Genomic DNA, 22,724 nt, shown 5'->3' with positions numbered 1-22,724 from the left:
TTTAGAGAGGATAGGCAAGAGATGTTCATACTTATGGATAATTTTGTTGGTTTTTAAAGTTTTCCATTTTGTGCCTGTTGCTCCAACCTTTCTCTGTCTCCAAACAAGCACTTCTTTGAAAATGGCTTCAAATGACTTTATTTCAGAGAAAAAGGATTTTTTGTCCCATTTCCCTTCATCTAATTTTCCAGGGTTCTAGAACCAGACTTGGATGCGGAAAAGGCATGAGAACATCACTCTAGGTCTTGGTTTTAATGATTCTTCAGTGACAGTAGGACAACTAATCCTAGGATGAGTAATTAACTTAGTTAATTAGTTAATTAACTAATTAACTTAGTTAATTAGTTCGCTTTGATTTAATATGGTCAGCTATGCTGGATATAAAACTGCATTTTATTTCTTTAAAGAACATTGCACTTTGACTAATATAGAAGTACTTCTTGAGTAATGTAGAGGTACTTTCATACATGCATCTTGTCTGTGATGGAAAATCTGGCTTTCTGATGAAGGCAGTTCTGCTGAAGTGTCAGGGAAAACTGGCTGCAAATGTTTGAGCTAAAAATGGATGTTACGTCCAAGGTGTTTGTAGAATATCTGATAAAAAAGAAAATAAAGATAATTGCCAATTTTATGTAAAAGTCTCAAGAAAATGATGAAAAATCCCAACAGCAGGGAATTTGCTGTTTACAGACTTCTATTGAAGAGACAGAGGGAAATGTCATAATCAATAACATATTAAAACAATACCTAATTCATTCTGTGTATCTTGCTATATACCCTTGTCCTGGAGCAGGACATAGTTTGAGGTATCTGTTCTTTACTCATCAGAAGTACCTGTGTCTCTCCTTTATGCTCTTACTTTGTTTTAAATATATTGTGATACAACAAGGATTTGTTTCCCACACATCTAAAGGGCAGGTTTAGAAGCTTAGGCATTCCTTCTGTTTCTGCCTAGGCACTGAAAGGAAAATATTTGGCATGGCTCCAATTGTACTAGCTTAATTTGAAGGACCATCTTGTATCACCATGCTCTGAAAATTGCTTTTCATAAGTGATTTATCAAGTTCTGGCCTGGGTAGCTGGATGGTTACAGTGCTGAGTCAATTAAGCCTGCTGAGGGAAATCCCAGCTCAATTGCACAAACCCTTTTATATCAATGGAGCCAGGATTTCTCATCATCATCCCCAAAGGTCCCACGGCATAGAAAACAAGGAGAGATAATCAGAAGTTGCATCAAAGTCTATTTAAGTTTCTCTACAATGAAAATTTTAAATTAATTTGGTAATCACAAAGGAATATGGTTTATAGAATTATAAATGCAGGATTGTAATTTCATAACCTATTCAGTGCATTAGCTTTAGTAATTGTATTATTATTTTATTTATTAGCTTACATTTTCAAAGATGCTGCAAAGGTAAAGACTGTGATTGCAATTTACAATAAGTGTTTTTGCATTAAGTGTTTTCAGGTAAGGGAGGAGTAGCAAAGTCACTGAAACAATGGACAATCTCTTATGAAACATCTTCTATTTTGGTTCCATGTATATTTAGGAAGCTCAATGCTAATAATTCCCTTTTTGTTTTTCTTACAGCTAATTCCAGCCTTCTTGGAGGTGGAGGAGGTGAGTCTTTGCATAATGCTTAATTCACTCTTAAACAAACATGAAACATATGCTGGACCAATGCAGAGGTTAGTTGGTTATAAAAGAATATAAATTCAAAAGTTGGAAATATAAATTCATTAGATGGAAAAATTCACTAAAGTCCATAATCTTTCCTATCATCAAGAGGTAAGGTTTGCAACTGCTGCTGAATTTGGTTTCAACTCTGGGTCAAAGTAGGGGCTGTCATGTATATGAGGCTGACTAAACATAAAGGAACTGCTGAACTGCCTTATGCTGTTTTGTGTTTTTAAGTATTTAGGCTTTTTAATTTACCCCAGGGGAATCTCAAATGTATGATTAATAAACAATTTTAACAGAAATGTGGAAATATTAAAATACAGTAAAATGTAATTTTAGTAAATGAATGTGGCTTTATCTTTGTACTTTTTTTTTTTTTTAATATTGTTATGGTTTACACTTGATTGCTTACCTTACTCTGCTTGCCAGAATAGACAAGTAGATTTCAATGCAAATCTTTGGTGCAAGTCAGAGATGCTACTAACGTGTCTACTGCTAAGGCAGGGATGCTCAAATACATATCATTGTATTAATTTCAAATACATGGATGCTGTTTTATTTTAGTAGATTGATGCTATTTTACTTTTGGTATTTCTGTAGTACTGTGGCCATAAAATCTACATGAGTGGTAACAATTCAGGAAAAATGAACCCATAAAGAGCTTCATCTCAGTTTCAGTGACTTCCCCTGCCACCCAGAGGGAAGCTAAGAGAGCTCAGTTCTGGAAATTTCACAGCGCAGGAGTGGTACAGGCAGCAACTCATGCTCCATCCTGATGGGAGTTAAAAGAACTCTGTGATCAGAGATTACATATGTAAGGGTAAAGGAGAGGGCTCTGTAAAAAGGAGATCTCTGTTGCTTGTGAGGCTGCAGGCTAAGTCATCAAAGCTTTTGTTTTAACTGAACAGGCAGCTCTTATTTTGGACTATGAAAAGGTGCTTGACAACTAAATAAAATAATCTAAATAAAACCATTCACGTTCTTCAGCTGTGTGTCTGGACATTAAAGTACAGGGCAGCCTTACCTGTTAATCCTGTTGGATTAATGTTTCTTTTGATTTGAGTTAGTTGTTTGCAGTATACCAAATTTTTCTTTGTTTAAAAGATAATCCTTTAGGAGGTAATCCTTTGCTAGCTGTTCCTGTTTCTGCAGAGCTGTTCCTGTACCTCCCCTCCAGCACTTGCTCCCAGCTGGTAACATCGAAAAAAAATATAAATCAATGCAAATGTTCAAATTCTAATCAGGTTCCCAGGGCACTGCTGCTGCTGAAAGGATTTGGCTATTAACTTTCCGTGTTATTTATTCAGCTGGACTGTACTTCAGAAGTTGATGTTCAGTGTGGCCCTTGATAATGTGGCTTTCCCTCTGCAGCAGATGGGATGAGCCTGTGCTGTGGGTCAAATTAGGATTTTCCCTGCATTTTATGTGTTAAAAATGGCAATTAAAAATATGTTCTCTCCCCTCATGGCAGGCTGAGATGATGGCAGCCCAAGGTGCTGCCGCCCCTTCTTCCCTCCCTCCCTCCCTGACATCCTTTGGGACTTTTACTGCCATTTTAAAAAATCAGTGCCTTCAGGGTTATGGGGAAGCTACTGAGGGAGGTTGGGTTTGGGCATGCAGTGAGTTTCTCTGGGCATGAGCTGCTGCAGCCCCCATGGCCAGAACCCCAATCCAACATCCTTTGATCTCTGGTGGAAGGATAACAATGCTTAATATTAACAATAACTCTTGCTTGTGGTACAGGAAAAACACCAAATCTGACAGTTTTATGGCTTAGAGGGTGACCACTCATGGCTGAGGGGCTGCATGTGTGGAGGTGCCATCAGCCACCCATGGGTAGGGCAGCTGATGTCCTCAGACCACACTCGCTTGGGGTTTCCAAATTTTCTCAATAAAAATCCCAAGAATTTCATTGCCAAAGTACTCTAGATTTTGGACAGGTGCCACAGGGTGCATGTTTTGAGAAGGGAGAAGTGTGTGTGGTCTGCAGGTCAGATCCTGCTCAGGGGTACATAAAATGGAGGCAGCCCTGGCCAGCCACAGGCAGGTGGAGCCTGGAGCCCCTGGCTTTTGGAAAAATGGCTTGGTACTCTCCATAGGCATTTCTCTGTAGAAGGAATTTTTTTATTCCCAGTGGAATGGTTGAGGATTTTAAATTTTGGGTGTATTTTTTCTTTTATCCAGAAGAAAGTGATGGTAGCACTCTGTGTGAAATATTGATAGTGAATTATTAAAACTTTATTATATACGTAAACACCAAAGCCTTCTTTTGATTGCAGATGCTGAATATTTATGATAATGCATAATACCAGTGTAGTTTCTCCAATAATGGGATTCAGATCTCCTTGGTAGTGCTCGTTAATTTAATCTCTCTGTCCCTGCTGGAGGTATGAATACATGTCTTAGTTTTACAGATAAAGAGAACTGGAAATTTCCGCTTGTCCAAGCTTATGCAACAGGTGTTGTGATTTTGAGCTGCTTCTGAGCTGTTCTGTGTTTGAAATCTTTTCAGAACTAAACACAAATTAATTGGAAATAGTTATTTGCACATCCTGATCAAATATTTGCAAATCACTTTCTCTGGGTGTTAAAACCATTTTCTTGAAGAGACCTGCTAAGAAACCCAATGCGCTACATTGTGAGTGAACACGGTGCACTTGCTTGCAAGTTCAGGGGAAGGTGGTTTTGGGTGGCTGCTTATCTTCTGTGCGTCACCTCGGAGCCACATCAGGGCATCGCTGTACTTTGATTTCCCAGAGTCGGGGCAATGGTTTGTTCTTGCATTCCCCATTTAAATGCCGTCTGTTCATTTTCATGACCGTTTGGAACGAAGAGATAAAAGCACAAAAGATACCACAACTGTTTAATCATAAAATCAAGAAACCCACAATGGAGTCTTTAGTTAAATATAGATGTTGAAAGTTTTTTTCTGCTTTTCAAGTAACTCTGAAGTTTCCAGGATTTCATTATGAGTTAGGTGAGTGAGCCTTTTTTCTTTTTCATTCTTTACTGTTTTTAATAATTGATTTTTAATTAGGAGGCATATTTCACTTTCAGATCTAGATTTATCACACATTCAGCATCTCACTGCTAATAACTTGCATGGAGCATTATAACTTATTTGTGCATCATGTATTATTCGTCCCATTATGTTCAATACTGCAAAAGTGAAAAAATATTAAGAAAAGTACCTGCATTTGGCGGAGTGAACAAAAACTTGGTATTTTGAGAAAAAGTAATCTCCTTTAAAAATGTGTCCTGAATTTTGACTTCAGAAATCAAAGTGCCATATTTTGCATGGCAACCTTTTTTCTTTATACTATTTTACATTAGTGTCAAGGAATTAAAACATATGATTGAATGTGTTTTATTCAAGCAAAATGAGCAGAAGCTGAAGTTTGTTCTCCCTTATGGCTTTGAGTAGTCTGTGGGGATTTTTTTGGGTATTATGCTCTGCTGTTCCCACCTAGTATTCAGATATTTTCCTCATGGTTCATTTTTCTTGTACTTGATTTGCTGACTGTAATCATGTTCTTGTTGCATGCTCATTTCTGCATTGGCTTGATTTAGCTGACCTTAAATTGAGGGTATATTTAATTTGGATTTTTTTTTACCTCCATAAGATTTTGTTGCCTATGCTAAAATTTGGGAAGGAGACATCACCTATTAGTGTGTCCTATTATGATCATAGTTTCTTTCAGCTCTGTACTTAAAATTGGTAATTTTGTCTTTACAAACTCAGAGAGAGGACAGGTTTTATTTACAGTCTCTTGGAAGCCTCATTTAGACCCAGTTTAAATTGGTTGCCCCAGAAGATCTGTCTGCTTTTCTGTTTCTCTCCATCTCTCTTTTTCTGCCTGGTGTAACTATTTTTTTCCCTAGGGCTTTTGCAAGCATAAAAAAAAAATAATTCCCATATAGCCGTAAGTATGTTAGCATATCTTAAATGTAGACCAGACTTACCTGTCTGCCCTGCCAAGATACAGATTGTAGGCACAGTTTTAAGCAATTCTTATGGCATGGGGAACTTGTGCTCATGGTCACAGCAGGGAGCTGGGTTTCTCTGTACTGCATTGCATAGACTCCATTTTGAACTTGGGATTTGCTGCTTTTATGTTATGTTATGTTATAATAGTGACCAAAAAAAAAAAAAAAGTGTTTTCTCCTGAAAGAAATTACCAGGCTGACTTTTATCCTGGAGTTGATGTGTCAACTGCTGTTTGCCGGCCACCCTGTCTATTTTTCAATTAATTTTGAGCTACTGAGCTAGAAAAATCCAGTGATTATCCAGTCAGTAAGGAACAGCTGACACAAATATCTTGACATCCCTCCCCTTAGCCAGGGATAAATTTTTATTCTCATGGCTGTGTCTTAGGTATATTACTGGCCATGTCCAGCCGTCTTCTGATAGTTAAATCTCTAGCAAAAAAAAAAAACCAAAAACCCCAAAAAACACCCAAGAAAGGAGGTTTTTTCACTTTCTTAATAGTAACTTGACATCAGTTTACTGAATGGATATTAATGACACTGAGAAGTGAAAGTTGTACAATAGAAAATTGGAGTCAGGAATGAGATAAGTTGCAGAGCACCCTGTAGCAATATATATAACAGCAGAAGAATTTAAATACCAGACTTGCCCTGCACTTGCCCATTCAAAATGTGTTAACAGGAAGAAGACAAGCCTGCTTTGTCCTAAATCAGGACTAGATGCTCTCTGGTTTGGATTTCACAGGGCTTGGGTTTGATATTTACATAATTTAAATGCAAGAGAAGCAGGGGTTTAAATCCAAAGTTCAAATTTGTTCATGACGTGAACATAACATGAAATCATCCCGTGAGGGGAGAGGAAAGAATTTGGGAAGGGAGCACTGACAGGATTCTTTCATCAAGAAAATAAACATTATTATTTGGTATTTTTTTATGTCAGTCTGTTGGCATGTTCTTGTATCATGTCAAATGCATTTGTCAGATTGGGGTGTGCTCACAACAAATGGCTGCATGGAACAAATGTGCTTCATCTGGGATTTCAGCTACCTTCAAAAGCTTCAGTTGCTTTGTACACTGCATTGTCATAGGCTAGGTATGTAGATAATGGCTATGAAGGTACAAAGATTTTCCTGGTGAATAATGACCATGAGGAGAACGGATAATTTAAGGCAAATGGCCATTTGCCTTTGTTGCTAATTAATCCCTTTTTGCTAGAAGATTGCTGCTACAATTCTGTAGGGTTGTTAAAGTGTTTTATCTCCTTTTACTATTTGTATGCTGTTCTTTTTCATCTCTGTAAATGGAGTGGGTTTGAGAGGGCTGTATCCACAAGTTCCCCCACTGTGACAGTGCATCAGCCAATTAAAATGTTAATATTTATGTATTTTTTTCTGCACCTCTGTGATAGTTCCATTGGTAGGCCAGTAGCTCAGGGTAGACTGTAACCCTTTCAAGGTGTTTGGTTCAGCCCAAAATTTTGTTATTCATGAGCTTTCTGTTGTATCAGATCAAAGCAAATAGATTTCTCAGTAATTCAACATCTTTTATAGAATTTATTCAAACTTACTATGCAAGAAAAGTCTGTCTTTATTCTTGAAACCAACCTCCCTTCCCTTCCCTTCCCTTCCCTTCCCTTCCCTTCCCTTCCCTTCCCTTCCCTTCCCTTCCCTTCCCTTCCCTTCCCTTCCCTTCCCTTCCCTTCCCTTCCCTTCCCTTCCCTTCCCTTCCCCTTCCCCTTCCCCTTCCCCTTCCCCTTCCCCTTCCCCTTCCCCTTCCCCTTCCCCTTCCCCTTCCCCTTCCCCTTCCCCTTCCCCTTCCCCTTCCCCTCCCCTTCCCCTTCCCCTTCCCCTTCCCCTTCCCCTTCCCCTTCCCTCTTTCTTCTGTGCATATATGTTTTGCCTTCTATTATTGCAGTGGAGTTTTAGTTCAGCTTTAAATGAAAATTAGTGGATTTTCTCATTTTGTAGTGCATCTAGAGATATAATGATGAAAGCTCTATAAATAAATAAGCACAGTTTATTTCAAAGGACTCAACATAAACTGCTGTGGCTGTATTTAAAATGTGTGCTCTACTCTTGTTTCTTTTTTGTTTTTGTTAAAATATGATATATATATTGCTCTTTGGCTAAATAGGATGCCAGCTTCCTTTCTCCAGTCTTTTTATACAATCTTATGGGTAATAATCATAAACAGGAAGTCTCTGGATTGATTTTAAGTATTTCTCAGTTGTCGCCTAATTGTATCCTGCTAATTACTCTTTCAGAGCAGTTAGTTAAAAATAAATAAATAACTTACATTTTGCTATTTACAGGAATTGATACACTATACAATCAGTTTGGGTTTTTCTGATTTGTTTTTTTTACATACATGTTCAGCCTATGATTCTTTAAAGGGGTGCTCCTGTTCCAGCTGGTGATACAGGACCATGACTGTTTCGTTCATGAAAATAATCTAAGATTTAGTCCATCCAATCATACTCACTGCTATCCTTAGCCTTTTAATACTGCTGCTGCGTTGCCTTAATTGGGCATTAGGAAGTGATGTTTTATATTTCACTCCTCAGTTACTGAGTGCTGAGTCCATAACACTCTGAACTCACACTTAATTGGGAAGTCTCTTTTTGTCTCAAATAGACCATTGCACTAATTAATTCTGCTCATTTTGTTTAATTTCATTATGAGATATTTACAGTGTTATGTACTCACAAGTAAAGCATGAAGATACACACCGTCTGCTCTCTATCTATACATGACTTTCATATGTATATATGTGCATGTCACCATGGATGATTTTTATTTGATCTTGCAATTGCTTCATAAAGTCAGATTTAGCATGTGTGTGCAAAAATAAATGCATAAAAATAGGACATTAATTTTCTTAGACTGGGACCTTTAGTTCATGGTCATTGAAAATTTGAGGCACTCTTGATACAAATCCAAGGTGAAAAGGCAGGTGGTTATGTAAGGAATGTATTTCTTTCCTTTTCTTTTTTGTTTCATCTTGGGGGACAGAGCTGAAAATCTGGGAGAGAGATCACAAACCTCCCCTAAATGACGGATACCACATGATGTATGAGGCAATTCACTGTCCATTTGTTACGTCAATGCAAAGTGATCTAAAAATGTTTTTTCCCCATACAGACACATACATGTATGTGTCACATGTCTTGAATGCAGAAAACACATTTTTTTCATTTAACAAAGTGCTACTCAGTCATCTTAGGAACCTTCTATTGAGGCTCTCTTCCCGTAACTGAAGATGAAGGGCACAGTTGCCAAGGGAAAACGGGCTGGGAGTGCCGGAAGTGATGCACATCTCTGCAGGTTGCAGTGAGAAAAAAGTTGAGTATTTGAGTATATATATATGTACCAGTCTACTGAAGATGTTTTTGAAAATTAAGCCTTTGGTTGGTTTCCTTAATGAAAAATCTGTAAATTGGGACATCTGTCAAAGTTGTTCAGTTTCCTGCCGAACAATTTTGACAGTGTCCCTTTTGCTGATGTAAGAATGAAGGGAACACGGCAGCAAAGACATGATTTGTTAGGCTCAAAGAGTGGGTGGTGATGTTTTTATATCTGTTTTTCAGAGGTAAGTTCTCCAGCTATTTTCCTGGTCCTGAGGAGAACCAGGAAAGGAGGTCCTGAATGAGAACCAGGCTACTATAGGAGGAAAATGCGAAATGCAATTTAAAACATTTAATATTGTTTTAATTAGTTTTGCAGGGGGGTATTAAAAGAAATAGAAGTGAAATAAAGGAGTGGTGGAAGTACTTGACTTGTAGATATAGAGGCACTTTGGAATATCAACCCATTTACTGAAGCTTTCATGCTGGTATGCCTAAATACAAAACAAAGTCCTTAATCAGTAGAATGTTCCTTAAAAGTATCTGTAAGCCCCAAGCACATGAATTTCTACATCAAATGTGTGTACAGGTGTGAACATTAAGGCATAGAGAAATGGCACCAGCTGTTTGCTGATTCTTGTTGCTTATTCTTTTAAAATGTGCATATCCAATAAAATGACAATATGGGCTTTACATGGCAGTCACACGTCCCAGAAAGAGGGAGAAAATCACTGTACTGCTGTCTGCTGATGTACTGACCCCAAAGGTCAGAGATTGGAGATTGTAATTCCCCACATCCTGTAATGAAAAGAATTTACAATACTTTCTTCTTTCTGTTTCTAATGAAAGTAATTACATCTTAGTCACTATATTTTCAAAGACAATTTTGAATAAAACTCAGGATTAAAGTACAGAGCCAAGGAAAACCCAAGTATTGAAATTACAGATATTACAGAAAGAGTTTACAATTCTCCTCTTGCTGCATAGGATGAAGGAATATGAAATCAGGTCTGCATTCACCTCTCACCTTCAATTTCAAATTTTCTGCTCTTTCTACAGAACTTCACTACTCATTTATGAGTCGCTCTTTCCTGATCACATTTTTCCAAAGGTCTTTCTTCTAAGCAAAGGGCTTACAGATTATAACACGCAGCTTATCAAAAGCCAGGAAAATCTCTGGCAGAGTAGATGGCAAGATAGTTGAGTCTTGGAAAAATCTATCCTCCTTTGTTTGCAGTGTGCTTTTCTTCCCTCCAGCTTTAAGAACCCTGTATCAGACAGTGTGAAGTGGAACGAACTTTCGGCATAATACAGAAAATGTAATGTTGTGATTGCTAATGAAGGATTAAAACTCTTACATCTGTGGAACTGCTTTTTAAGAAACATTAGTGGAAGAACTGCACGTACAAGTCTGTCTTTGCAGTTACTCATGTTTTTGAATTGATAATATTGGATGGCAATGCAGCTTAGAGTTGCTAATTTTCATTCTAGTGACATATGGAAGACTACAAAGTAGACAGCTCTTGTGATTTAAGAAACAAATAAAAAGCCCCCTGCCCTTTTTAAGGCTTCAAGTTTAACCTGAATGACTTTGTAGCAACAATTTAGACTTCATTTTTTAAAACCAAATGTAGTGGGGAAACAGTAACCTGAGATGTGAAGTGACCAGGGCCAGTAACTGCTGAAGATGGCATGGACATAAAAGAAAACACCTGGTAAACCTCATTTCTATGAGCATTATTATCACTAAATACTCCACAGACCTAATTACTCTGTGAGCAGAGAAGTAATGTTTTCTCCAGTTTCCAGCTGGAAAATGATTCTAGGGAACCGTATGTTTTGCAAAAGGTCCATGTAGAAAAGCGCAAAAATCAGCTCCCTGAAGGCAAAGCAAGAATGTAAAAACTTAGATGAGTTTTGCAGGTAGAAATTTTGATTCCTATTTGGAAGGAAGAGGAATTTTAATTTTTGAATGAGTGTTATTGGCAAAAACAGGCTGATGTTTGGAGGGAGGGAAACAATCCTCTGCTGAGAGCAACAATTAGACCTGAATTGGTGATACAGCAAATTCTCTAAGGGAATGGCAGGAGTACCAACTGGAAATAAGTACTACTAGAAAAACAGTTCTACACTAAGGGACTAGAAGGGAATATAGAACAAATGGGATGTATTTGAGGCTACTGCCATTGATAATTCTAAATACACAGAATTCACTGTTCTTACTTGGGCCTTTTTTCATTATGTTAGAGAAAAACTGTTTATTTCTAATTTTAATTTGTATAGTATTAATAAAAAAGTGTTTTAAAATATTTGATGATAAAAGTTTTTTGCATTAAGAAAACATCTAATTTTATTATCAATCAAATCTAACCTCTTTCAACAGCTGAAGAATTTCAATGTTTCTCCTACAAAAAATGCTATCTTATGATTATGTGTAGAATAGTTGGAATTTTTTCTTTAGAAAGTCACCCAATTTACATATTTTTCGTTGTTCTTTATGAAAATGTCTTATAATTTGTAGGGTTTATAATTCAAGTTTCTTTTAAAGCTGATTTTCTTTTTAAAATGATGTTTTTGCCATTTGGACTGGCAGATCTGTAGTGTTGTAGTTTTGGCTACGTATACAGTAGCAAAGAACAAAATATTTTTTGTCACACTTCTGTTACAGTTCAGTCTGTTCCTTTTACATTATCAGCTTGTTTCTCTGGGCTTCACGGAAGCATCTGCTTTAATTTTTATTGGGCAGGGCTGCAACTTATCAAACTGGGGTAAGCTTCCCAAATAATTCACAAATGTGGTTGATTAAATCAGTTATGTCTTGGCTGAGTGATCTATGAATGTATTATACACACACAATGTTAAAAGAATTTATTAAGGTGCAAATACAAGTACTTATAGTTAGGAAGTGCCAAAATTCAAGTTGCCTGGAGGCTCTCAGTCTCTATGCATGTGTGTATGTATATGATATTGACTCTAACTGTACAACTTCACTGTTCTTCCAGCTGGAACATCATCTCAGTCATCCTCCTCGCTCAAAACCCAAGGTTTACTTGTTGAATATTTCAAGTCTGGTCTGCAAACCAGTATTTGTTATGGTATATGATTTGATAAGTAAATTAAATGTTTCATAGGTAGTTTATTTGTCTTCCCCAAAACAATGGTATTTCCTTCACCAAAAGAAGAAGGAAAAAAAACCAAACCCAGAGATTAATATCAGAATTCTAATTTTAAGGCCCAGGCTATACAGCAGGGGGCTGATTTATTTGAAGAATGGAAGTCCTTTGGTTTCAAAAAGTAGGTCTGATAAATTCCAAGCAATTCTTTAAACTGGAGCTTATGTATCAGTTTGATGTCACGCCAGATTATCAGTTTGATGTCACGCCAGATTATAAATCGTTCATTTGAAATGTACCTTGAGATTCCCACCTTCTCTACTTGTTCCCAGTCCCACTACCTGCATTTTACAGTTTACCACTCCCTTATTCTCATCCATTCCAAAGACTGCAGGCCTAAATTTAAATGTTAAAGAGAAATTGGGTTTAGGGAGCATTTTTACTTAGGCAATTTCAAACTGTGGTCTTAAAAAGGTGCTTTGATGTGATTAAGGAACAGAGAGCTGATTGAGAGGAGTGATGGGTGTGGAAACAAGTGGGGAGGGGAAGAGATGAGTGATAACTTCCTCTGCTGCTGGGCAGATGGTAAAGTGAGACTGTGTTCTCAAACATTTGGGGTGCAGGAAGTGAGTGTCCCTTTTTAACTTTTACCTTAATGTTGACTTCTAAAAAGAAGTCTCCATGTCTAGCCAGATACAGTTCCTCCCTGCTTCTGGCTTACTGTCCAGTTTCTTTACTGGGAAATGGTTTAATTTTAGTCCCAGACCAATTTCCCAGATTCTCTCTCTTTGGATTTGCATGACTGTGCCCTTTCATTGCCAGCTTTATTCTTATGCTCTATCCTAATCACAGCTTTAGCCACCAGTCCCTCTCATCTTCAATCATATCATCAGCCTCTAAATGCAGGTAGTGGCACTTCCTCCTTTCACCAGTTTGTGCTGGGATGAAGGGAAAAGTGTTCTGAGCAGGCAGTAATTTCTTAAGCCAAATGAATTCATTACTCAGGCAAATGAAAGAGAATTGCCAATTTCAGAGCTGCTGCAAGTGAAGGAAAAGTTTACAAAAACCTACAGTTGTGGTTGTCATCTTTGTTTATCTTCCCATCACAATTTTGATTTAGAATATTTAATTCAGTCCAGCTGTACCACAGTGGTCACTCTGTCTGCTGTTCTATAGCTTTTAGGAATGAAGGTGGTATTGTCACTGTAAAAGGATAAAAGCCCTGGTGTTACTACCTTCTTCGTATTTCTTCACCCTTGATGACTGGGCAGTAATTTCTCCATGGGGATTATTTGTCCAAGGATGGGGCCTCTGTTCAGTCCAGATATAACCCAGCTGCTGTGGAATTTCACCCCTTCTCTGGGCTTACAAGCAATTAGTGCTGCAGGCAGGACTGCCTGCCCTTGCAAGGAACAAAAGATGCAGCAGAAAACTTTTCCCTTGAAATGGCAGCTGGACAATGAATTGGAAGATTAATCAGAAAATTATTTCAAGTCACTTTACAGCAAGGAAAAGTCACATGTCCTCACCATGAAATAAGATGAGAGCTCTTACATGTATAAGTTTATACATAGATAACTGGTGGAATGAGTCTCAAAAAAGGGATATTCTTAATAATACCAGCTACAGATAACAGTCATGTGTGAGTTTTGAAGGAAAATTGCTCTGATGACAGGTCAGTTTTTCATCAAGAGCTGGAAAATTGCAAACACATGATTATTCAAAAAAGATTATATCTGCAAATAGGATATACTAAGCAAATACTATCAAGTTCATATGGGATATTATTATCTTTCCCTTTGAGACTTGATTCAGCAGGAGCAGTTGATTTTTTTTTCCAGCATAAAGAATGTGGATGTTTAGAAGGAAATTGTTTGATTATAAAGGAAAGAAGTACCAGTGCACATCAAATATTAAATAGGATTCTGTCTTTTTCAAAATTAGTTCCCAAATTTGATGCTATAAAATTTTAGCAGTAGTGGGAGAGCTCCCAGAAGACCCTTCATTATTACAGCATATGTGAGGCCATGGTACCTTGGTTGCTATAGTTCCTTATTTATTCAGGAAAAATATGTTTAATGACTGCACAGCTGGGTAACCTTATGTATCTGTAGATTTCTCCAGAAACAAACTTATCTATACCCCATAATACCTTGATTTTCCTTAAAAACATCATAAACCAGGCTTCTTTCTTTTATTTTTAAATTTTTATTTCTTAACTACATGGTTAAGTTTAATATCAGACCACAACTTTGCCTAGTGCTTCTCTGGGTTTTCTTAATAAAGGGAAGGATTTTTACCTTTTGGAAGGAGAAATTGCAAATTTTAGTATTGCAGCACAAGTATGGCAGAGTTCGCACTCACCTGATGACAGGTTTGCCATCAAGGATAAGAATATGGCTGTACTTTTCTAAAAACAACCTGTATTCTTAGGTATTTTTCTCATTTATGTTACTTAAATCCTAATAGTTCTTATTGAACAAGTTGGATCAGATCTCCTTTGGAACTCTTACCAAAAAACTGTTTAAATGATATGTAGCTTTAGGTGCAAGATTTAGTTAAGTATCTGTCCTGTCAGGGGAGACAACTGTGAGCAAGACTTGTTTGGCTTTACAATTCCAGTGGTAACGTTTAAATTGTTTCATAGGCATGAACTATCCAGGAAGGCTGCTGTGGTCCCTACGAGATTTTTTTGGGCAAATTGATGCCCTAAAACTCGAGTACTATTTGTAGTGTAATAATTGAGGAAAGATGATTATATATATGAAGCATTTAAATGCTCATTTTAAGCTCACAGTAATTCCTGACAAATTGGAGTATCTTGGCATTTAGAGAACTACAAACTTCCAGTAGTGTGTGAACTTCCATTTGATGTGAAATAGAACCTTTGGGATCCCATGTTTGTGACATCCACGTTTGTCTTTGGTCTTACTGAGTCTGATCTGTCATGGTGGTGGGATCTGAAAGTTTGTGAGTACAGTTCCCCCTAAGATGGTAGAAGACAATTGGAAAAACACTTGTTTGATTTAACTGTGGAGATCATCCCTTTCCCTCATGTGACTTTGCACACAGGCGTTGCAGCTGCTGATCTTTAGCCAGTCTGGGAAAGGGTATTCCAGCTATTTAAAAAGATTCTATATATAATCAGGGGAAGGCAAGACTCGTTCAGACAGTAGCACTTTTGCTTAGGTCACTCTTGGTGGATCATTCTCAAACTCCTCCCTGTCTTCTTGATTATTAGTTTGCAGCTTCCATAGGCAGTCTTTTCAAATTCATCACTATCTAGACCATCACGCCATTGAAACATTTTTCCTGAAATCTTAATTTTTATTTGGTTGTTGGTACAGCTTTAAACCTGAAATTAAAGGATTCCTGTTGCTTTCAGCTGGGGGAGAAGCTGTTGTATCATTCAGTGCCTCATCTGTGAGCAAAGCAGGTGCCTGTGAAAGGATCAGGACACACAGGAGCTTTGTAGACTCATTAGTTTGTTCCACACTGCCCAATCTGGTTTTGCTTTTGTAGCACAGAACATCTGTCAACAACAGTTCATCTGAATTTCTAGGGAGAGAGATGCCAGCAGTACTCCTGCCTGCTCTTTATTGGGTAAATCTTACCTAGATGCAGTTGTCCTGAAATTACAAAAGGGAGCAAATTGCTGTCTCCTCCTCATCTGTGGGAATAAATCAGAAATGGGAGCTGTGGGCTTGGCACTTAAGCATTTCCATTTGTAGTACACTGACATACTAATGGTGGTAATTTTGCATTTGTTACTACATGCCTAATCTAATTAAGTTTCTCTTAGGGTACAATTGTTGTTTTCTGTATTTAATTATGTAACCACCAGGTGCAAGTGTTAATAGTAGCTGAATTGAGAAGGCAGTCTTTTATCTTTGTACTATGTAAGATTTTTTTTCTGTATCTTCAGTTTCCAGTGAAAAAAGTGCTTACAGTATTTGATTGCTCCAAGGAGTTCTAGTAGCACTTCTGATTGATATACATAGGAGCCACTAATGAGGACTGAACACTTATATTACCCTTTAATTTAGATGTGTTCAGAACCATTTATGAGCTCTACATTTTTGGTTTCAGGTGTTGCAGTAGTTCAGACTCCCTTTCCCAGCTATCCTGTTGATTTTGAGGGTTAGCAGACTTGCCACACTCTCTGACAGATCTGCTCCTGTCTGTTTGGAAAAGTCTGAACTATGTAGGGGTCTGTTGTCTGAAGCTGAATTTCATGGAACACTTGCAAAACTGCTTCTGTGACTGCCAGCCTGGCTCTGTGAACTTTTTGCTACCATTTCACCAGTGCTTGTTCAAACATTTTGAAAGAGTATTCCGCAGAATTCTTTGCCTGCAAGAATAAACTCAAGTATTATTTTTAAAGCTCAAGGATCTGAGCTTTGAAATGATGTAAGAGTGTGCTTGGAGGCAATTGACTCTCAAAAGGTTTTGAAATTATAACTTTAATTTTTAAATAAACTGATCAGGAATTGCTGTAAATGTTTCCACCTGCAGATTGACAATTGTTTTACTTTACTAAGTAAAAATAAGTAAAGCTTGTGTTTTCTAGCTTCTAGTTAGTCATCAGTAATCTATAATTAGATAAATTTGGCATTGAGTGTAATAGAAAAATTAGATAAATGATTGATGCATGTTTATTCTAAAGCATAAGGTACCCATGCAACATTCCCATTACTAATGAAAGAAAATTGTCTGGAGAAGCCTTTTTCAGCCTCTTGGCATTTGTGAGCAAGTATACATGTCTTAGTAGAAGTACAGCCTGTATGTACCAATAGTTCAAGCCTGCTGCCAGATGCCTTCTTCTCTTAGTTATTTTTCAAGGATTCATTTAAAGAAGGATTTAAAGCCGACCACAGATGACAAGTCAGTGGTAGTGAACCAAAATACACTGCTTTTCATTTATGGATCCTGTGGGATCGTTTTGCCTTGAGCTGTGAAGTGTGATTTTACAGTTGAACCATTTTCAGTATAGAAACATAAAAGTTCCAGTCTATTCTGGTGCAAGAATGACAGTATCCATTGGTTTAATTCTACATCCAGGTAAACAAGCCGTGTCTGATTTTTTTTTTTCCATTAAGCTTTCCAGGGCTGTTAATGGTAGAGATTTCCCCCACTCCTGCCATGTTTTTAGAGACCTAAGTTACTTCAAGTTTAGTTTGTTTCTTACCCTTCAGGCCTTTACTTCAAACTCCACTCCTTTGATGGTTTATCACAAAATTTGTTCAGAGGCTTCCATTTTTTAAAAATTAAAAAGTCTTTTAATTACTACTGATTATGTATTGCATCAAAGAAAAGTGGTTGAAAACATTAAAACCACAAATAAACTATACATCAATGGGTTACTGTTTCTTCAGAAAGAGCCTGTTAGGGACAGAAGACCATGTTTCAGGTGATGTGAAAAGTAGTAAGCTTGACTTCTGAGAGCAGCTTGCTAGAGTTAGTGGTCAGGTTTCATTAAAAAATAATTAAAAAAATATTAGAATAGGTATGTTTGGTATTAGTTCATAGAAGTCTTCAAATTAGTATCAGGATTAGGTCTGCAGATTAGTATCAGGATTAATGCTTTCTGGCAGCAAGGCCTGACACTGATGGCAGTAACAACTTTTCACTTAGTTCCTATATGCTTTTGGCTTTTCGATTTGTTTTTCCATTATTCCTATTCCAGGATCTGTTTTTTCCCCTAGAAGTACAATGATTTATTTGGGTGATAACACACAGGCTGTGGTATTTCAGAAGCTGTTATCAGTTTCCATATAGGGATGCTTTGAAAAAAAGAAAATAACACTATCTTGCAAAAAATGTGCTGGCTTCATTAGGTGCAAAACTGTCTCAAATGGGCCTTAAGCAGCACTTTGGCTTCTCCAGCTTCTCAGCATGAAAACATGTCTAAGTAAGTTATATTATTTCAGGACAGTGAACAGCTTGCTTCAGATCCAGCAACTGTGTTTATTCTTTGGTTTTGGTTTTTCTCCCAAGTGAAGAATGTCACTCTGCGCTGTTTACATTTACATCTCAAAACAATTAAGCTAAAACAGCTTCTTAAGATTGGGAGCCAGCTTTCTCTCATGGAGAGCTTTGCATTAAATTTCCAGAGTCATGCAGTAGATAGACTTATTTTTGTGGTTTTTTTTTCCTTTTTTCCCCCCAAGCTGGTGTGATTTCCTTTATGTTCATCTTTCCAAAGATGTTTGAGTGCTGTTGATTTTGAATTGTGAATATTGGTAGGAACACTTAGATGTATTTTCTGTAGAGTGCTTTAATTATGAGAAGAACAACTAGCTGATTTATTCTGTATTTGGTGATATTTCGTATTATATCTTTGGGTATCTCACTGAAATACCTTTTTCATGAAAAAGCAGAGTAGTAAGCAGTAAAAGCTTTCCTGTCTTTGATTACAGGACCATGTAGTAACAAAATACAGAGACTTTACTTGTTAAATTTTTCCATGTCCTTGTTCTAGAACCATCTGTGAAATAGATGAATAGCTTTTCTAGACTGAACTGATTTATAGCATAATTGTATTGTTCTAGTGCTTCACAGCAATGCTACAATACATAGAGCACTTTGAACAGATGCAGTGTTGCCAAGTTTTAGGGCACCATCCTGCTCTCTTCTTTCGTCCCTTCCTCATTTCCAGATTTCATCAACCTACTCTTGTACAGTTGCAGTAGTGTTGATGAGTGGGTAATCCAGTACTCCTTTGCTCCCTCTTACAATAACTGGTCTTTCTTTCTCAGAAGACAAAGCTTTAAAAATAATTTTGCCCCAGGGCAAGGCACTGGGGTGAAGATTTAGAAGTATTTAAAGCTTAAGACCTTCTGAGCCTTCTTATTTCTGGATCCTGATTCTGTTTACTCCTTGTAGGGTGAAAGAGGATGCCTGAGGTTTGAGTGACCTGCCTTCTGTAGGCAGTTGCTTCCTCTCTACTGTTCATTCGCAGAGGCAAAGCCGTATTTTGGCTGAGAACACCAGGTGGATGTACTGGATTTTGGCTGAGAACACCAGGTGGATGTACTGGATTTTGGCTGAGAACACCAGGTGGATGTACTGGATTTTGGCTGAGAACACCAGTTGGATGCACTGGATGAGCTCTTGTGCAGCCTTTGTGTGGCATCTGCTGGAATGGCCTCCCAGCAGGCCGTGTGACGCCTGCTGCACGGGCAACATGGGACATCAGTTTTGTGTCCTATGTTTGTTACTCCCTAAACACGCACTGCCCAGGCTCTTAGAAGTAGGAATGATCCTCTACAGACCCTCTGTCATCCTCTGACCTGAGCAAGTTCCCTGTGAAAAGTCCCAGAGTGTTTTCATGTCCCTCCTACTTGCCAGTGGACAGGGCAGGTATGAAGCAGGGCAAATGGGGTCTCAGTTTCTTACAATCTGAAGGAGACCCTGATTTTCCTTCCTGTGTTTGTCGTCCCCCTGCCTGAAGACTGTCCCTACAGAGCTTGGGGGCAGCCTGCTCCCTGGAATGGGCAAATGGTCAGCAGAGGCAGGCTGTGGGAAAGGTGCTCCTGGTTCCCAGGGCTAGTGGTGTCACCTCTGACATTCCCTGTGGCCCCAGCAGCCACACTTGAGACCAGCATCATTTCCCCCACTGGTTTTGCAGGCAGTGCAGTCCCAGTTCAGAGGTCTGCTGTCAGCAGGGGGTCAAAGGGCATCGCGTGGGATTTAGCCACTGTTGCATATACAGTTCAGAATAATTTTCTGCTCCTTTGGTAGATCTTGATGTGTTTTATTCAGTTCCAATCTAATCAAGTCAACTGTTTTAGCACATTGTCTTTCTTCAGACCTTTTACAGAAGGTTGGTGTAATCTCTCTTAAAAAGAAAAATAATTCCCCTTTCATCTTTCTGGGGAGATCACTTTATTCATGTGTAGTGACCTGGCTTAGCATTTGATAACTAATGTGTCACTGAAAGTTCCTCATTATGGCCTCAGCTTGCAGACCACCTGGAGTGCTCCATTATTAATGTGAACTTCAGGTTCAATTTTTAGATGTGTGCAGGTGCATATGCACTATTCATTGCAGGCTGGTGACACTTGCTCCGTGAAGGGACAAAAGTGCGTGTGGCTGAATGTGTCTTACAGGCCTATGGAGCACTTAGTGTTTTGATAGCAGCCATAAGACAAGTGTAAGCACTGAAGCTGCAGCTCTGTGTTGATTATAATCTTAACTTTTGCTTTCCTTGGCAATTGCCCTTTGATATATAGGCACTTAATCTCAGTGCCTGGAGAACAGAAGTAGAGAAGCCAGAGAGGGGAGGATAAAGGGGAAGCCACACTCTGGTTAAGCCAATAACATGGGAAAAGCTTAGTTCCTATTCCAGACATACATGGATCTTCAGATGGCAGATGATAATTACATGGCAACCAGGCACTGCAGGGCCCTCCTGGTTGCTGCTGGTTGTAGTGCAAGACGTAAGTAATCTTGTTGATGCAGCCAGGATGCTGTTAAGATGATGAGTTTAGGAAGAATCTTGCATCTCCTTGATGGAAGCTTAATTTTGTCTGGGGTTTTTTTCAGTAGTTGCTTAAGCCACCTAAACTCCTCTAGCCATCCATCTTTGCATCCTGAAATCAAATAAGTGACCTACTGAATTAAATCTCTGATCTTGTTTGTTTTATAGTCTAAATAAATGAAAAGTTAGGAGATAACAGAGTCTAATGTTGCATACAAATCAGTGGAGCTTGGTACAGTTGCAGGGTTATTCATTTGTTTTACTCAGGTTTGATTTTCAGGGTTATTTCCCTTTTTTAAGGGGGGAATTTCTTTGTAGGCTTCCTTTTGTTTTGTTTTCTTTTAAAATAAATATGGAAATAGCAGAAGTGGGAGGAGAGGTGGATTCATAGGACAAAGGGAGATGGGCTGAAAAGGAAGGGGAAAAGAATAGTTCTGAGTGTGTGAAAGGGAGTGGGAGGAACAGGAAATCAGAGTGTGGGATTGCAAGCACTGGGAAGTGTGGGCAGGAGTAAATTGGACTGGGAAAGAAAATTTCTGAAATGTCTTGTTTTCTTTAAAGAAACCAGCCTGATTATAGTAAAATAGCTTCTGCTTTAGTCACTGAGGACCAGGTTTTGACATACTGTATCTGCTAAAAACAAATAGTGGAATACATTAGTAGATTTTTATGAAGAGCTAAAGCACAAAAAGGTACTTTCTTAATAGCTTAGTATTTTAAATAAACATCTCTCTCAAGTGCCAAAGGATTAAGGGTTTTGAAGTCTTATACAGCTGTATATGATTTGTGTAGTTATTTGTAGTCATTTTACTCTTATTTAAACTGAGTATATGCTGATTTGGGTTTTTGAGACATTAAGAGTGGTGCTCTGTTTTTCTCACAGGTTATTGTAGATAAATGAGAGTAAGGGTATTTCAGACTAATGTTTCTAGTTATGGCCAGTAGCACTAGAAGAATGAAAACTCTGAGATGACTCTGAAAATTTTTGTTTTCCTTTAAAAAAATCAGTAAATTAGATCTCTAGGCACTGATTTACTACATTTGCTGTTATTACAGTGAATTTGCCTTTTGGAGTTGTTTTCAAATAAGTGGATATACCTATCTTGTAGCATTTTAAAGTGCTAAAGTGCCATTTAAAAGATAAAAGAAGTCTAAAATTTGATTGACTAGTTTAGAATTAATTTAAAATACCAATTAATGTTATTTAATATCTGATTTATTTCTCCTCCACACATAATATATTTATGGAAGAACATCCAAGAATTTTTATGGTATATTTAAGATGTATCTGGTAAATGCCTCTTGTGAAATAAATTATTTTTATTGCAATTTAGAAAAGTACATATTTAATAGTGAAATGCTTTGCTTATGTACTTACATAACTCCTGTGTATAATACAGGTCCAAAGGTCTTTAATTAATTATAAAGATAAGAATTTAATGACAAAATAATGACTCTGGTGTATCTGTACCATTGGGTTTAGACATTAGAAAGGTTTCATATCTTTCAACTCTTCCTTATGTGATGTTACACTGGTGCCCCAGACATTTTTTAATGCATGAGCAATCAACATAAATGAAAACTAGAAAGCATTCATGGTAAGACAAGAGGCAATGTTACTTTCAATAAGGTGACTTCAGAAAACTCTCACACAGATATTTCACTGGAGACATTCTGGTTTGTCCTCTATCTCACCATGCCTTTTTTTGTTTCCTCTCTCTCTCTCTATTTTTTTTCTCTTATGATTAAACAGAGGAGAAGGGGCTTGTAAAAGCCCTCCAGAAAACTGGCAGTTCCTTGTAGAATTGTAGGTCTTTCTGATTTACATGTATTTTCCTGCAGAATGGCTTTCTAAGAGCATGTTAGCCTTCAACCTTGGCAGGTGTAGAAGTACATCTGCAGTATTATGATTGAAATGTTATACCTGCTTATTCTAAAACTGACATGAGAGGTGACAAATGACAGAGGCATTACTGGGTCAGGTGAAGTCTTTGTCATAATCCCTTTTCCCTGAACTTTTAGCTGGTGCAGCAAAGAGAATCCTGTTTCGGGGATTATTAACACCACCTGCTACAAAATTCTTTTGGGAAGGACTGGGGTGCTTTGGATTCAAACACT

At 37.8% G+C, this 22,724-nt stretch overlaps 1 protein-coding gene across 4 annotated transcripts in view; it reads left to right on the top strand.

Moving 5' to 3' along the window:
• Positions 1-22,724, top strand: part of MACROD2 (mono-ADP ribosylhydrolase 2) — an 850,734-nt gene that overhangs the window by 182,938 nt on the left and 645,072 nt on the right. For all 4 annotated transcript variants that reach the window (XM_053972443.1, XM_053972442.1, XM_053972441.1 and 1 more), the window contains exon 4: positions 1,592-1,621. In XM_053972443.1, the coding sequence (XP_053828418.1) occupies positions 1,592-1,621 (30 nt within the window). The remainder of the gene's footprint in view (positions 1-1,591; positions 1,622-22,724) is intronic.

This window comes from Vidua macroura, chromosome 3 (genome assembly GCF_024509145.1).
Source record: "Vidua macroura isolate BioBank_ID:100142 chromosome 3, ASM2450914v1, whole genome shotgun sequence".
Lineage (NCBI taxonomy): Eukaryota > Metazoa > Chordata > Aves > Passeriformes > Viduidae > Vidua > Vidua macroura.
This window is presented reverse-complemented; position numbering and strand designations above follow the sequence as displayed.